Genomic DNA, 17269 nt, shown 5'->3' with positions numbered 1-17269 from the left:
CAAAGTGCTCTTGAACTGTGTTTTGGGAGATATCTCTCCTGATCTAACCAAATGCAACATTTGCCAAGTTGTAAACTTGTAAATTGGAACTGGAAGCTCAAAACTTGTAATTTTCAACCCTTGGGTTTCTGTTCCTGTTTGCTATTTTGTACTTAACATTTTGTTCCTTTATGTTTGAGATCTGAAAAGAAATATAACCTTTATTTTAAAGTTTTAAATTAATCTTTGATATCGTAGATAGACCCATTCAAGCCCACACCTTCTTTCACCTCTCTGCATTCCACGGATAAATCTGGAACAATTATTATTATTATTATTATTATAATTATTATTATTATTATTATTATTATTATTATTATTATTATTATTATTATTACTACTACTACACCAAGTAAGTGGTTGCGCATTTTGGGGTATGTAGCTCTCAGCTTGCATTCAGGAGATAGTTGGTTCAAATCCCACTGTCGGCAGCCCTGAAGGTGGTTTTCCATGGTTTCTCATTTACACACCAGGAAAATGCTAGGGCTGTACCTTAATTAAGGCCATTGTCGCCCTTTCCTATCCCATCATTGCCATGTGTTGTGTGACATAAAGAAAACTGTAAGAAAAAAGAAATATATATAATTACTGCTTATACAGCATTCTGCATTTATTACCATTCATGAAACAGTTTGCAGTTTTTGAAAATTTGATCAAAATTGCATATTAAATGATTGCATGTAAATGTGGTTTGCACTATAAATACATTTCCTTGAACATTTATTACATTATTCTTTTGCTGAAATAATTGAAAGACTTCTGGTATATCGACTATGTACTCTGGAATCTCGAAGATTCTATGTTCTCGGTTATCTTTTGTATCAATTTTTGTTTTACAGTACTCGTTTGTATAAAAGTTAAAATATGTGTGTCAATGAAATTTGCGTAGAGTACTGTATGTTGTTCATATAAATAAAATAACCTACCATCCAAATTTCTAATAATTAATGTTATTTGCTTTACGTCCCACTAACTACCCTTTTTTCAGTTTCGGAGATGCCGAGGTGCCGGAATTTAGTCCACGGGAGTTCTTTTACGTGCCCGTAAATCTACTGACATGAGGCTGACATATTTCAGAACCTTCAAATAACACCGGACTGAGCCAGGATCGAACCTGCCAAGTTGGGGTCAGATGGCCAGCGCCTCAACCATCTGAGCCCCTCAGCCCGGCATCCAAATTTGTTGCAATTACACTGCACTGCCATTAATGAATATAGACACCCGTAGATACTGGCCTAACTGGAGCTGCTGAAGTGTCAGTATGACGTAGGTCCACCCTTTGCTGCTATCAGAGCCAGTACCCTTATAGGAAGAGACTTTTCACTGAGTTTCTGTAGATTTCTACAGGTAATTTTCTCCATTCCTTCTGTAACATGGTGAGCTGTTCTGTGGCCATTTTGGGACATTCTGGTTTGCCTGTCAAGCAGCACTGTAACTCGCCCCACAGATGCTTAATTGTGTTGGGATCAGGACTTTGGACTGGCCATTTCATTTCACTCATTTTGACAGATCTCTCGGTTATGGCCTTTGCTTTATGAATGGGTGCATTGTCATGTTGAAAATGAATAGGGCCAGTTTCAAATTGTTGCCACAGGATCGGTAGCTTAGAATCGCCCAGTATTGACTGATAGGTTTTGCATTCATGGCTCAAGGAACTAAAACCAGTTGACCAAGACCAAATCACAAAAAAACATACCCACATGTTAATGCATCTTGCACCAAATTTGACAGTGGGAACATTGCACTCCAGTAAGTAACGCTCACCTGGCATTTGCCAGGCCCTCTCTTTTACTGCTATTTATTTGGGGCATCGTCCTAGAAAGATCTTTTGTCCCTACTTTGCACCATATGTTATGAACCTGCATGTATTTGGAAATTGTGGAAGTTTAAAGTGTTGAATGTAAGGAAAGGAACGTTAAGGATGACGCACACTCTCAGTCCCCAGGCCAGGGATATTAATCATTTACAAATAAGAACCCCCTGACCCGACTGGAAATCGAACCCGGGGCCGCCGGGTGACAGGATGACGTGTTGCCCCCTATACCGCAGGGCCGGCCTGCCAGGCCCTTACACGTACACTGGAATGTCACGACATGTAGCATGAATCATCAGTCAGCAGTGTTGCCCTTCCATTCTTCCACAAGCTTTGTGTTCTGAACCACTGTAATTGGTGGCGAGCATTCTCTGTAGTGATCCTTGATGATTTATGTGCCCATGGAATCCAAGTGCAAGCACCTCATGACAAATGGTACATGACAGATGCTAGTCAAAAATTAGTGGCCACGATTTCTAAGAAAGCTTTGCTGGTTTGGCTTCACCATATGTTGAAGCCATCAATGGTCCCTATCTGTTAATTGTTCTGGCATCCCAGGCTGAGGCGTGCAGGTTGTATAACTACCTGGCATTTCCTTTTTACAGCTACATCACTTGTTGTTAAACATGGTATTTGAAACTCGTCAGAAGTCTCACAGATGGAATTACTAAATTCGTGGACACTGATATTCATGCCCTCTTTCAGCCTCACTCAGCAATCCTATGTCCATTTTGACTTTTCTTGGTTGTAAACATTTCTACTGAGCATTCGAGGTCTTATGTAGCCTCACGACAAGCTTGTGAGAAGTATGGGATTGGTCTCCTTTCCTTTGTGATCATTAGTGACAGTGTAGTGTATCTTAAATATTTTTTCAATTGGATGAATAACACATTCATCCATTTCAAAAAATTGCCAGGCTGAGGGGTCAAATGGTTTTGGCACCGGCAGGCTCGATCCTGGCTCATCTAATGGTATTTGAAGGTGCTCAAATACGTCAGCCTCGTGTCGGTAGATTTTCAAGCATGTAAAAAACTGCTGCGGGACTAAATTCTAGCACCTCGGCATCTCCAAAAACTGTAAAAGTAGTTAGTGGGCCATAAAGCCAATATTATTATTATTATTATTATTATTATTATTATTATTATTATTACTACTACTATTATTATTATACATACATACATACATACATACATACATACATACATACATACATACATACATACATTATCATTATAGACTGTTATGCCTTTCAGCGTTCAGTCTGCAAGCCTCTGTGAATTTACTAAACGTCACCAAAATCCTCGATTTGCAACTGGTGTTATGGCCTCATTTAGTTCTATACCTCTTATCTTTAAATCGTTAGAAACCGAGTCTAACCATCATCGTCTTGGTCTACCTCTACTTCTCTTACCCTCCATAGCAGAGTCCATTATTCTCCTAGGTAACCTAACCTCCTCCATTCGCCTCACATCACCCCACCACCGAAGCTGGTTTATGCGTACAGCTTCATCCATCGAGTTCATTACTAAATTAGCCTTTATCTCCTCATTCTGAGCACCCTCCTGCCATTGTTCCCACCTGTTTGTACCAGCAATCATTCTTGCTACTTTCATGTCTGTTACATCTAACTTATGAATAAGATATCCTGAGTCCACCCAGCTTTTTCTCCCATAAAGCAAAGTTGGTCTGAAAACAGACCGATGTAAAAATAGTTTCGTCTGGGAGCTGACTTCCTTCTTACAGAATATTGTTGATCGCAACTGCGAGCTCACTGCATTAGCTTTACGACACCTTGATTCAATCTCACTTACTATATTACCATCCTGAGAGAACACACAACCTAAATACTTGAAATTATCGACCTGTTCTAGCTTTGTATCACCAATCTGACATTCAATTCTGTTGAATTTCTTACCTACTGACATCAATTTAGTCTTCGAGAGGCTAATTTTCATACCATACTCATTGCACCTATTTTCAAGTTCCAAGATATTACACTGCAGGCTTTTGGCACAATCTGCCATTAAGACCAAGTCGTCAGCATAAGCCAGACTGCTTACTACATTTCCACCTAACTGAATCCCTCCCTGCCATTTTCTACCTTTCAGCAGATGATCCACGTAAACTACGAACAGCAAAGGTGAAAGATTACAGCCTTGTCTAACCCCTGTAAGCACCCTGAACCAAGAACTCATTCTACCATCAATTCTCACTGAAGCCCAATTGTCAACATAAATGCCTTTGATTGCTTTTAATAATCTACCGTTAATTCCATAGTCCCCCAGTATGGCGAACATCTTTTCCCTCGGTACCCTGTCTTATGCTTTCTCTAGATCTACGAAACATAAACACAACTGCCTATTCCTCTTGTAGCATTTTTCAATTACCTGGCGCATACTGAAAATCTGATCCTGACAGCCTCTTTGTGATCTGAAACCACACTGGTTTTCATCCAACATCCTCTCAATGACTGATCGCACCCTCCCTTCCAAGATGCCAGTGAATACTTTGCCTGGTGTACTAATGAATGAGATACCTCGATAGTTGTTGCAATCCTTTCTGTTCCCTTGCTTGTAGATAGGTGCAATTACTGCTTTTGCCCAATCTGAAGGTACCTTACCAACACTCCATGCTAATTTTACTACTCAGTGAAGCCATTTCATCCCTGCCTTCCCACTATACTTCACCATTTCAGGTCTAATTTCATCTATTCCCGCTGCCTTATGACAATCAAGTTTATTTACCATCCTTTCCACTTCCTCAAGCATAATTTCACCATCATCATTATCCTCCTCCCCACGAGCTTGGCTGTTCGCAACACCACCAGGATGATTTCCTTTTACATTGAGAAGATGTTCAAAATATTCCCTCCACCTCTCCAGTGATTCCCTGGGATCTATTAGGAGTTCACCTGAATTACTCAAAACACTGTTCATTTCCTTTTTCCCTCCCTTCGTAAGATTCTTTATTACCATCCAGAAAGGTTTCCCTCCTGCTTGACCTGCCCTTTCCAGGTTGTTACCAAAATCTTCCCATGACTTCTCTTTAGATTCAACAACTATTTCTGTTTCTTTCATCTACATACAAATCCCTGTCTGCCTCGGCCCTTGTTTGGAGCCACTTCTGATAAGCCTTCTTTTTACGTTTACAAGCTGCTCTCACTTCATCATTCCACCACGATGTTTGCCTTTTCCCATCTTTACACACAGTTGTTCCTAGGCATTCCCTTGCTGTTTCTACTACAGAATCCCTGTATGCCACCCATTCACTTTCTATATCCTGAACCTGCTTACTGTCTACTGTTCGAAACTTCTCACTAACCATATCCACGTACTTCTGTCTAATTTCCTCATCCTGGAGATTTTCTACCCTTATTCGTTTGCAGACAGATTTCACTTTCTCTACCCTAGGCCTAGAGATACTTAGTTCACTACAGATCAGATAGTGATCTGTATCATTGAAAAATCCCCGGAAAACTTGTACGTTCCTAACAGATTTCCTGAATTCGAATTCTGTTAAGATATAGTCTGTTATGGATCTGGTACCCCCATGTGTAGCGGTGAATAGCCTTATGCTTGAAGAATGTATTCATAACAGCTAAACCCATACTAGCACAGAAGTCCAGCAAGCGCTTCCCATTCCCATTAGCTTCCATATCTTCCCCACATTTACCAATCACCCTTTCGTATCCTTCAGTTCTGTTCCCAACTCTCGCATTGAAATCGCCCATTAGCACTATTCTATCCTTGCTGTTGACCCTGACCACGATGTCACTCAATGCTTCACAAAACTTGTCCACTTCATCCTCATCTGCACCCTCACATGGTGAATACACGGAGACAATTCTAATCCTAATTCCTCCAACTGACAAATCTACCCACATCATTCGGTCATTTACGTGCCTAACAGAAACTATGTTGCATGCAATGGTATTCCTGATAAAGAGCCCTACCCCAGACTGTGCCCTTCCCTTTCTAACACCCTTCAAGTACACTTTATAATCTCCTATCTTTTCCTCGTTATCTCCCCTTACCCAAATATCACTTACTCCTAGTACATCCAGATGCATCCTCTTTGCTGACTCAGCCAGTTCTACTTTTTCTTCCATAAGCCCCATTAATATTGATAGCTCCCCATCGAATTCCATTTCGTTCGCCAAGTTGTTTCCAAGGAGTCCCTCGCCTGTCAAATGGGAGTGGGACTCCGTTACTCCCATAGGTCCGATGCTTGCTTAAAATGTTCTGAGCTCGGTAAATTCATGAAGCAGGATGCCACCCTACTTGCACATAGTCCAGGTGAGGATCTCTCCTCTAACGGGTTATGGACCACCGGTGGATTGTATAGTCCTATCCGCCTGAGCACAAGGAGGGTCATGACTCAGAATATGTCCGAGATGCCCACTCCGATTCTGAGGACCACTTACTAGGCCACTCAGCTGTTGCCCATGGTTCACGAACTAGGACGTGACTACAGTAACCCACAAACATGAATTATTATTATTATTATTATTATTATTATTATTATTATTATTATTATTATTATTATTATTGTTATTATTATTGTTATTATTATTGTTATTATTATTATTATTATTATTATTATTATTATTATTATTATTATTATTATTATTATTATTATTACGTGGTTACCCGTGGATCAGCAGAGGTGAAAGAAGGTGCCGGGGTGAATGGGTCTAACTACAAAGTCAAAGTTAATTTAAAATTTGAACAAAGGTTATATTTTTTAAAAATAAAACTTTAACAACTTTTCACTTAGTGAAATAACAATGACATAGCAAATTAGAAACATGATTTAGAAAGATCCAAGATTTCAGAACTTGAACATTCTTGGGCTACAAGCCCCTAGTTTTACAATTTTTGGGTACCCAGCCCGATTTTACAAAGAATATACATTTACCCACAGGGCAGAAATCCCCTAATACCTGGAGCACATGCTCCCAAAATTGCAATATCAGGCCTCCCAGAGGCAATTTTACAACACTTGAAAAGGAGCTCACCCGCTCTCAGTTCTTAAGCCTATTCCAGGCAACACAATATGAAAATCTAATAATCACTGGCCTTACAAGGCACTATTTACAAATAGCCATCTTATTACACAGAGGTGTCTAGTACCCAACCTACGGAGCCTTAGTGAAAAAGAACAGTTTCAATAAACGGCCCGAGTACAACCGGAAGGGAGTCAAAGATTGAGCTCCCAAAAAAATTTAAAAACCTATAGGGCACTTGGCCAACGAAACAGGGGCTAATCCCAAACTACTGAGGTGGCGCGAATGGAGATAACTTCAATATATTGCAGAAACAAATGCAGTACCTCAAACCAAGATGAAGGGGAGCTCGTGAGGGTATATCACTCTTTATCCCTGGTTTACAGTTAAAGATTTATGAAATTTTACATGAGCCGACAGGAGATTTACACTTTAGGGAAGTTAGTTACATATTTAAGGTTTTGGACCTTTCCCTCAGGTTAAACTGCAGGGCAGAGAAATAAAGATGTTAACTGGCCATTACCTTAATGAAGAAGTGCTGCCTGATGAAAGAGGCACCTCATGCCCCCTGCTTGACACACGCACTAAGTTAGACGACGATCAAGAATGGCCAAGAGACGGGAAAATCTGCAGTTTATAAACCCTCGGGGGAAAGTTCGAGACCTTTCACGAATAAAACAGCCACACCCTCACAATTTTATTGGTGAATGAAAAAGTTACACTCAAAATCGAAGAAGAAATATGCGATTGGTTGAAAATTAATTCCAGAAATTCTTGATTGGCTAAATTCAAACTGGTGGAAAGAAAAGATAAATATTGCCAACCTAAATATGAATGAACAAAATTTAGTAAGGAAAAAACTTATGAATACAAAATTTCTTCAAAAGTTCTTTCACTTCGCACGAGGGTGCATGATCATAGTTTTTTTAGCGGTGACATCTGTGAGAGAATGTCCCAACTTCTTGATAAATGGAAAACAAAAACAAGTTGAAATTCACACAGTACTGGAAACTTCACAATAACAAAATTTTAGTGGTGCCATCTTCAGAGAAAATGTATAAGTTAGTCCAGTTTCAAGTTCACTGTTTCTCCTGTAGAGGCATTCTTTAAGGTACAAGTTTTAAATGTGCGGCCTAGAGGTGTACTGTACCTCCCGGTGCAATAATAATAATAATAATAATAATAATAATAATAATAATAATAATAATAATAATAACAACAAAATTGGACATTGGACATAGCTATTGACATTTAAAACATAACTATTAAAGTAGTAGAGGTATGTTAATTATATTTTTCACCAGGTTAAGGAGGAAAGTATATTGTATAAAAAACAAATTAAATTCAAAAATGCAATTTTTTAGCCCACCACCTTTTAACTGGAAGATAAGATAAATATATTTATAGGATTGCAATAGAACTGGAGGTTCACTCTTGTTCACTTGGAGTGCCTTGGCAAAACGAAAGCTACAATTGAATGTAACTTTCTTTTTTTGTGTTATGGCACAAAGATAGAATTCTCATGAACTACTTTGTGCCAGACTGGACTAATTTTACACAAAACTGTGACTCGTCCTCTTTTGCCTGTATGTCACATGTATATTAATTGGATTGAAGAAGTGGATATGATGATATGTAGCCTAATTGCTATTTTCAGATTCAACAAGAAGCTGGAAATGTGTTCAAGAACTTCATCGAAGGAGACATTAATTTTGCTCCTACCTACAAGTATGACCTCTTCTCTGACGATTATGACACTAGTGAAAAGTGTCGTGCTCCTGCTTGGACTGACAGAGTTTTGTGGAAAAGGCGGAAACAAATCCCTGATACTGGTAATTTATTTCTGTTTTATATGATAGAAAGAAGTTACTAATGATAGTAATATAATTGACAGAAGCCTGTGAATATCTTTTAAAGTTACTGTTTTATTCTTTTTTTGCAAACAGTTTCGACTCCAACAGAAGGTAAATATAATCCCACTTTAAAGTAAATATAATCCCACTTTAAAGAAAATAACTTTAGAACTCGTTCAAGGTCTATAGTTTGAGTTTTTCTTTTCATTATCTGTCGAGGGATCATCAGTACATCCTATAACCGATGGCAATATACTTCTAGCTTCAGTTCTGCCTTATGCATGACCCCTCTTGTTTTGTTTTGTTTTGTTTTGTTTTGTTTTGTTTTGTTTTGTTTTGTGGAAGGGGGCGATGACCTTCGATGTTAGGCCCCTTAAAACAACAAGCATCATCATCATCAAGCTGTTTTGTGGAGGAGGGGGTCATTTTTGCTAAGTGTTCTAGATGTTTGAAATTCTTGTGAGAAACATAAGTAAGAAGTATAAACTGGTCCAAAATTGCTTAATATTTCTTCTTCTCCATATGCATATGTATAGTTGTTCAAAAAGGGATTGAGTGCATGGTATTGTATATTCCTCACATTTAATATTTTATCAGACTTAATTGTTATCAAAATATAATTCACCTCCCATAGACATACGAACTCTCTGGATACCGACAACAAATATATCTACAGATTCAGTTGTTTCTGAGAAAATTGTACCTACAAGGAACTAATACAATACCAAGAGCTCATTCCTTTTTATTTTGAGTAACTGTAAATGGGGTCCTAAAATGCATGTAGTGTGACTACTAGGAACTGTTATTTTGGATGATGTCATCAGAGTGATAGAAGTCTTGTTGCTGCCAAGAAATAACTTTAATATGTAAGAAAATTAAAGTGACAGGTTGAGGCGTAACTCAAAACGGAAGTGAAGAGTAATGATAATGCTGCTTTTATCAGCAGGAAAAGTGATCACAGTATTGACATTAAAGTTAAACATTTTCTCTCCTGCAGTGGTTAACTCCAGTTAAAGAGAAGCTAAGGTATTCAGTATCCAAAATTTTTTGGCTATCAGCACCTGTTAAAATAGTGTAAAATTAGTGAGTTAATGGCTCAAGGACAAAGAGGGGCATGATCAGAACAGTAGCTTAGCTGCTAGCCTTTTATTCTGATGGCCAAGGTTACAACCCACTAGATCCTGCAGTGGAATTTTCGCTTGAAAAATGATGTGGCAACAGGAACGGCATCTGTCCTTAAACACGTGATGAAAACTCAAAAATGAACCATGTTGGCTCAAATGACCTCTGAAATAAGCTGAAGAAGGATGAATAGCACACCACAAATAAGATAAAATTGAATACAAAACTCAAGAATACAAACCTCCGCTTTACCCTTACACGAAACAAACCAACAACACGCATATTTTCAACTGAGGAAAGGGCACGAAGATCGGAGCGTCTGAAGAAGTACTGGGAGGACTGCAAAGTCCGAACAATCCCTTCAAGGAGACCTGAACGATGGACTGACTAAAGTGATTCTATGCGGTCATAAATGAAGAAGAAGAAGAAGAAGAAGAAGAAGAAGAAGAAGAAGAAGAAGAAGATGATGAATGCTGGTTACGCTAGGGGTTTTTTTCTTTTCTGAACCATCATCCCTGATACCTTGCTACCTTTCCTTCTGCCAGTGTGTTCGAGGTTCGTGTATTCCCTTGTTGGCTCATTGGCCCATGCCTGTCGCAAGGGGCAGAGAACCATAAGCTGCCTATATATGCCGTACCCTAGAAAAAATTAAGGACTGTACCTACAGGGACTGATGTCTAGTGAGTTCAGGAAAAGCATCTTGAAAGAATCCTGGAGTTTGGATTGAATTTTCCTCATGTTTTTCCTTGCCTCATGCTCCTTATTCCTTGAGGATTAAAGTCATTTCTTTTCCTTCTGTCGTTATATTCCTTTAGTGTTATAATTGTTATTCATGTCCAGTAATTGAATGTAAACCTCCTTACATCAACAGTCATAATAAGGTTTTTGTTTGTACTATTAACTTCAAATGTAACATAACTGTAAAATAGCAGCCTTTCTGAAGAAATTCCAATTGTTGGTCCCATTTTCATCAAATTTTGTATGGTGAGATAACATTTACAAATACTGTGTGCATTTCGTTTTGTCCGTCATCACAGAGTTCCTACAAACAGTTCTTGATCATTTAGTTTTGATGGTTATTATACAGGAATGACTGAATAAATGAGCCAATATCCATTTAACAGTGTTTAATGGAAAAACTTTGACTAGACACCCCACTTCCTTTCTGCAATTTTTGTTAATGTCACTGAAACTGATCTCTTAATTGTGTAGAGTAGTTATTTATATCATTCCCACTGAGTAACTTTTGAATGATTGCTCTGATACTGATGAAATTTTATTTCCTATAAGTAGAGACCTGCATTTTTCGCGTTTGTGATAATGCTGACTTTAAAAAAATCCTTAAAATGCTTGGGAAACAGTTACCTACACATAATGTTGTTAACAATTCCAAAATTGGACAGATTTATTTCACAAATTAAAACAAAATGAGACAATAATGTGAATATGTCAACTTTATAAATTTGATATGCATGATAATGCGAATTCACATTATTTGCCATCGTATAAAGGTTCTTCCACTGCCAGAATAGACAATCGTGTCCATCACTGTCTTACAAGGTCAACTTGTTCTGCCACTCCATCAGCTCGAGTCATACGCGTGCATCATTCTGCCTAGAAGCTTGTCAGTTACAGTCTTATTGTTTTCTCTCTGTTCTGTTATGGCTGGTACTATGCCTAAGGTGAGCATTAGTGCAAAGAAAAGGGCTCTTGAATTTAAAAATAGCTGACTAAAAGCATCTGATTCAAAAACCATAATGTGTCATTACTGTAACTGTAGGATATTTTGTGATAGAAAAGATACATGTACCAAGCATATGCGAAGTGAGAAACACCGAGTGAAGAAATCGTCTGCAGTTAGTACATCCTCTTGTCATAAGAGGCAACAGAGTATTGTACAGTGTCATTTTGCTCCAAATATAAAAGTTATTGCTAGGAATAATTTTGCCAAGAGGACTACAGAGTCTTTTCTTAAAGCGAATATACCGAGCTTGTTAGCTGCAGTCGCTTAAGTGCGGCCAGTATCCAGTATTCAGGAGATAGTAGGTTCGAACCCCACTGTCGGCAGCCCTGAAAATGGTTTTCCATGGTTTCCCATTTTCACACCAGGCAAATGCTGGGGCTGTACCTTAATTAAGGCCACGGCCGCTTCCTTCCCACTCCTAGCCCTTTCCTGTCCCATCATCGCCATAAGACCTATCTGTGTCGGTGCGACGTAAAGCAACTAGCAAAAAAAAGCGAATATACCAATGGAGAAATTGGAGCACCTTGCTATTAAAGAATGAATTAATGAATTCATTTAAAGTATGTTGAATAGACTGTGGCTGAAATTATGTTATTATTCTTGCATTCTTCTTCTTTTATGACCGCATAGGATCACTTTAGTCAGTCCATCGTTCAGGTCTCTTTGAAGGGATTGTTCAGGCTTTGCGGTCCTCCCAGTACTTCATCAGACGCTCCGATCTTCGTGCCTTTTCCTCAGTTGAAAATATGCGTGTTGTTGGTTTGTTTCATGTAAGGGTAATGCGGAGGTTTGTATTCTTGAGTTTTGTATTCAATTTTATCTTATTTGTGATGTCTTCTGTTGTAACGCCTATTTCCTTCAGATCCTCTCTTACTTCTCTGATCCATTTACATCCTGTTGTGGTATTTTTTGAGACGAGATTGTGTTATACTAGATGTTTCAGAAGTCTCCAATCCTGCATCCTCGTATGTCCAAAGAATCTCAATCTCCTCTTACGCATCGTATCTGTAATGGGTTCTAGCTCTTTGTACATGACTTTGTTAGGTATTTTCTGCCACTGTCCATCTTTCTGGTATTTTTTTGTTGATGTAGGTTCTTCCAATCCTCCTTTCAATTTTCTGAACGTATAAAATGGCAGGAAGGGATTCAGTTAGGTGGAAATGTAGTAAGCAGTTTGGCCTATGCTGACAACTTGGTCTTAATGGCAGCCTGTGCCGAAAGCCTGCAGTCTAATATCTTGGAACTTGAAAATAGGTGCAATGAGTATGGTATGAAAATTAGCCTCTCGAAGACTAAATTGATGTCAGTAGGTAAGAAATTCAACAGAATTGAATGTCAGATTGGTGATACAAAGCTAGAACAGGTCGATAATTTCAAGTATTTAGGCTGTGTGTTCTCCCAGGATGGTAATATAGTAAGTGAGATTGAATCAAGGTGTAGTAAAGCTAATACAGTGAGCTCGCAGTTGCGATCAGCAGTATTCTGTAAGAAGGAAGTCAGCTCCCAGACGAAACTATCTTTACATCTGTCTGTTTTCAGACCATCTTTGCTTTACGGGAGCGAAAGCTGGGTGGACTCAGGATATCTTATTCATAAGTTAGAAGTAACAGACATGAAAGTAGCGAGAATGATTGCTGGTACAAACAGATGGGAACAATGGCAGGAGGGTACTCGGAATGAGGAGATAAAGGCTAATTTAGGAATGAACTCGATGGATGAAGCTGTACGCATAAACCGGCTTCGGTGGTGGGGTCGTGAGGCGAATGGAGGAGGATAGGTTACCTAGGAGAATAATGGACTCTGTTATGGAGGGTAAGAGAAGTAGAGGTAGACCAAGACGACGATGGTTAGACTCGGTTTCTAAAGATTTAAAGATAAGAGGTATAGAACTAAATGAGGCCACAACACTAGTTGCAAATCGAGGATTGTGGCGACGTTTAGTAAATTCTCAGAGGCTTGCAGACTGAACGCTGAAAGGCATAACAGTCTATAATGATTATGTATGTATGTATGTATGTCAGTCTTCAATTGTTTATTCAGGTGAAAAAGTGTTTCTGCTGCATATGTAGCTTCCGGTTTTATAACTGTATTGTAGTGTTTTATTTTTGCGTTTATTGCATTATTATTATTATTATTATTATTATTATTATTATTATTATTATTTGAATAACCCTTTTGAGGTTATGATAAATCAACTTTGCTCACTTTTCTTTGCATTTAACTTTCTTCGTTTCCAAACTTCCTTCATTTTCTGAAAATGTTGTTCCTTTCCCTCTTGAATCCATTTTCTTCCAGTTGTTAATTTCATTCTCTACTGAAATCCTTGCTTTTGTGTTACTTCTATGAAACGTGTTCTGTTTTCTATCATATCTGTTATAATTCCAGCATTTTTCACATCCTTTTCAATTTCAGTGAACCACGTTGGCTTGGCTCTGTAACTGTTCAATAAGTTGAAGATTTGTTTAATCAGTCTATTGTTATTCATTCTGTAAGTGTGTTCAAAAAACTGGAGTCTTCTTTTCCTCATTACAGTTGTCAATTTTTCAACTTTTAAATATAGCTCTCTGTTTGATCATAGTCTAAATTCAGCATAGTTGTTTCTTCTAAGTCCCAGTATTTTCCTCAAAATTCTTCTTTCAACTTTGGCTAATTTTTCTAGATCCCCAATTCTTGTAAGTTTGAGTTTCTGCTCCATATAAAATTCCTGGCCGGGCCACAGTTTGATAAGGTCTTAATTTCAAGTTTCAGGATAGAGATTTCTTATTGTATATATTTTTTGTCATATGAAACATCCTTTCCATTTTGTTTACTTTTATATCAATAGCTACCTTTTCTTTTGTGTTGTTTGTTATCCATTCTCCCAGGTATTTAAAGCAATCTGTCTGAGATATTATGTTGTTGTTAATTGTGATATTTAGAGGGGCATTAATGATGTTTGCCATGAACTTTGTTTCCTCAAATGGTATTTGCAATCCTATTTTGGCCGCTTGTTTATGTAATTCTTGTATTTGTTCTTGAGCATTATCTAATGACTCTGTAATTAGCGCCATGTCATCTGCAAAAGCTAAACAATCTATAATAATTTTATTTGGAATTTTTCCTAGTTGAACACTTTTAGTATTGATGGCTTTCCTCCTTTCTCAAACTACCTTCCCTAATGCACAATTGAAGAGTAGAGGTGACAAACCGGTCGTACACCTGATCATATTTCAAATTATTTTTATTATTATTTGTCACCTCAGAGATGGAATTTTATAACATGAATTCTTAATATATTGATTTAAGGGGTGCTAAAAATTTGCCACAGTGTAAATTGTTACCGTATGTTCCACTGCTGAGAGTTGAGAGAGGTCAACATGTGAAGAAACAACAGATCGGTTGGGTCGGCATATGTTTGTCATGTTAATTTGTCCTCTTGAACAAAAAATAAAGCAGGAGTTTTATGTTGCTGATGTACTTATTCTGGAAGCAGCTGATGCAAAATCATGCAGCAGGGTAATACTTAATTCTGTGCAGAACGACAATATCTTGGGACGGGTCAGAGACAGTGCAAGATACATGTCAGAGTGCTTCAGATCCCTGAGTGCCCTCCTCGGAGAGGATGCAGTTCACATTCGATGTTTGGCACACCGGCTAAATTTGGCGGGATACACGTTAACAAAAGAACAAGATGCCTAATGCAGCGATCACTAACGTTAAAGCTGTGTTTCTCAATACGAGAATGAAAAAACATCTGTGTGTTCGATTTCTCAAAGAAAAGTATCCGTCTGGAAAACATGAATTGTTTCCAATACCAGTACTGACAAGATGTAATACTTGCTTCAAGGCCGTTTTCTATGCTGCGAAGCATCTTTGTGATATAATTGAGTTCATGCAGTTAGAAGATCTGGATGCTATCAGCAATGCTGGTATCGACTTCATGAAATCACTTACGAATGAAGTAAATATATTTTCAGCAGAGGAAACATTTGTCAAGGAACATGCCAATGATTTAGGGGAATACATCATTGAACTAGAATGATCTTTATATCCAGCAAGTCCTACACGTTATGGAGAACTCAGGAAAATGTTGCAAAATTTGAAATTAACAAAAGAAGGGAAATTTTATAGTGAAACAGAAGAGAAGCTAAATTGCATCAGAAGTGCAGATGTTCAAGGAGATGTTAGATCAGCTGTGAAAATCACTGCAGCGTTAGTGTTCTTTTATGTAATTAGTTTTCTTAATACTCTCTTGCATATTTAAGTTGTAGATTAATGATTCAAAAGTTACTTGAATTTTGAAAGTTGTGTGGGCTCATCAAAGACGAATGAGACTGAGACTTCTTCATATATCATTTATCATTATACCTTAAGTAGTTATGTAATTGTTGTTGTTCGAGTCATCAGTCCATACACTGGTTTGATGCAGCGCTCCATGCCACCCTATCTTGTGCTAACCTCTTCATTTCTACGTAACTATTGCATTCTACATCTGCTCTAATCTGCTTGTCATATTTATCTACTCATGGGCAAAGTTTATTAATGTTTTTGAAAGTTTTTAAGAATATTGCTACTTTATACTTAGGCCTACACTGCACATATTGTCCACAAGAATAGTGACAACTCAAAAATGAACCTTTTCACGTGCATCAGAGAATTGGCAAGTTGGCCAAAACAGTGTTTACAATTGAATCATGCAGTGGAGTAAGGAACTAAGTCAAAATCGGCCATTTTCATTTTATTGCTTCATTTACATGACATAACCAAGCCCTATCGTTTGGTAAATGAAAGAAATACGTCAGCCTTCTCCTTGTGGGAGAAACAGTGGATGGACATCAGGCATATTCTGAAGAAACGCACTAAGTCGATGACTTAGTGCATTTCTTGACCACTTGCAATTGATGACTTAGTTCCATTCTTGGCCGCACATTGCATGCAATGTAAGTATAACAGGGGCTATTTCAATTTACGGTGTTGGTACAACACTAAACTGATCCGATCATATTCAATCATTCCCTCTGAAATGGACTCATTATGGAGAGAAAGAACTGCATTACTTAGATGCCCGCTTAACTATTAAGGAAATGCACAACATGTTTGTCACAAAATACCCGGAGTGTGGAGTCAAGTACAGCTTCTACAGAACTTATTTTGTTGAGAATTATAACTACCGGTTCGGACGACCACAGATCGATGTCTGCAGCAAGTGTGAGGAGTTCACAGCTAAACTTAGGAGACCACATATTTGTGAATCAGCAAAGCGTGTAGCTCAGGCTGAATATGATGTTCGTAAAAAAAGAAGCAGGAAATTCTACAGGTCACTGAAAGAAGTTGCAACACTGTGCAGAACAAATGACTAAGTGACTGGCCTTGCCTTTGACTTTATGCAAAATCTGCCCCTCCCACACATACCGGTGCAAGAAGTGTTTTACATGAGACAGTTGTGGGTGAATGTGTTTTGCATTTATGATCTTGCAACAGACAAGTGTGTTGTGTATATGTATCATGAATGCCAAGGAAAGAAGGGTGCGAAGTAAGTTGCTTCTTTCCTGAAAGATTATATAGACGAATTTTATGTCAGAAAATGTTGATCAGTTACACTTTCTCTGATGGTTCTCCAGGCCAAAATAAGAACCATACGGTCATAAGACTAATGCTAGGCCTCGCAGCTTCAAATCGATGTAAGGAGATTAGACAGTACTTTCCCGAGAGGG

The 17269-nt window shown here is 38.2% G+C and overlaps 1 protein-coding gene across 1 annotated transcript in view; it reads left to right on the top strand.

The window, feature by feature from the left end:
• Synj (synaptojanin) overlaps nucleotides 1-17269 on the top strand; it is a 427286-nt gene that overhangs the window by 322005 nt on the left and 88012 nt on the right. The window contains exon 16 of the mRNA XM_068226016.1: nucleotides 8515-8689. Coding sequence (XP_068082117.1) covers nucleotides 8515-8689 — 175 coding nt within the window. The remainder of the gene's footprint in view (nucleotides 1-8514; nucleotides 8690-17269) is intronic.

The sequence above is a fragment of the Anabrus simplex genome, chromosome 2 (genome assembly GCF_040414725.1).
Source record: "Anabrus simplex isolate iqAnaSimp1 chromosome 2, ASM4041472v1, whole genome shotgun sequence".
NCBI classification, from domain to species: Eukaryota; Metazoa; Arthropoda; class Insecta; order Orthoptera; family Tettigoniidae; genus Anabrus; species Anabrus simplex.
The sequence above is the reverse complement of the archived record's forward strand: the minus strand, read 5'-3'. Positions and strand labels throughout refer to the sequence as shown.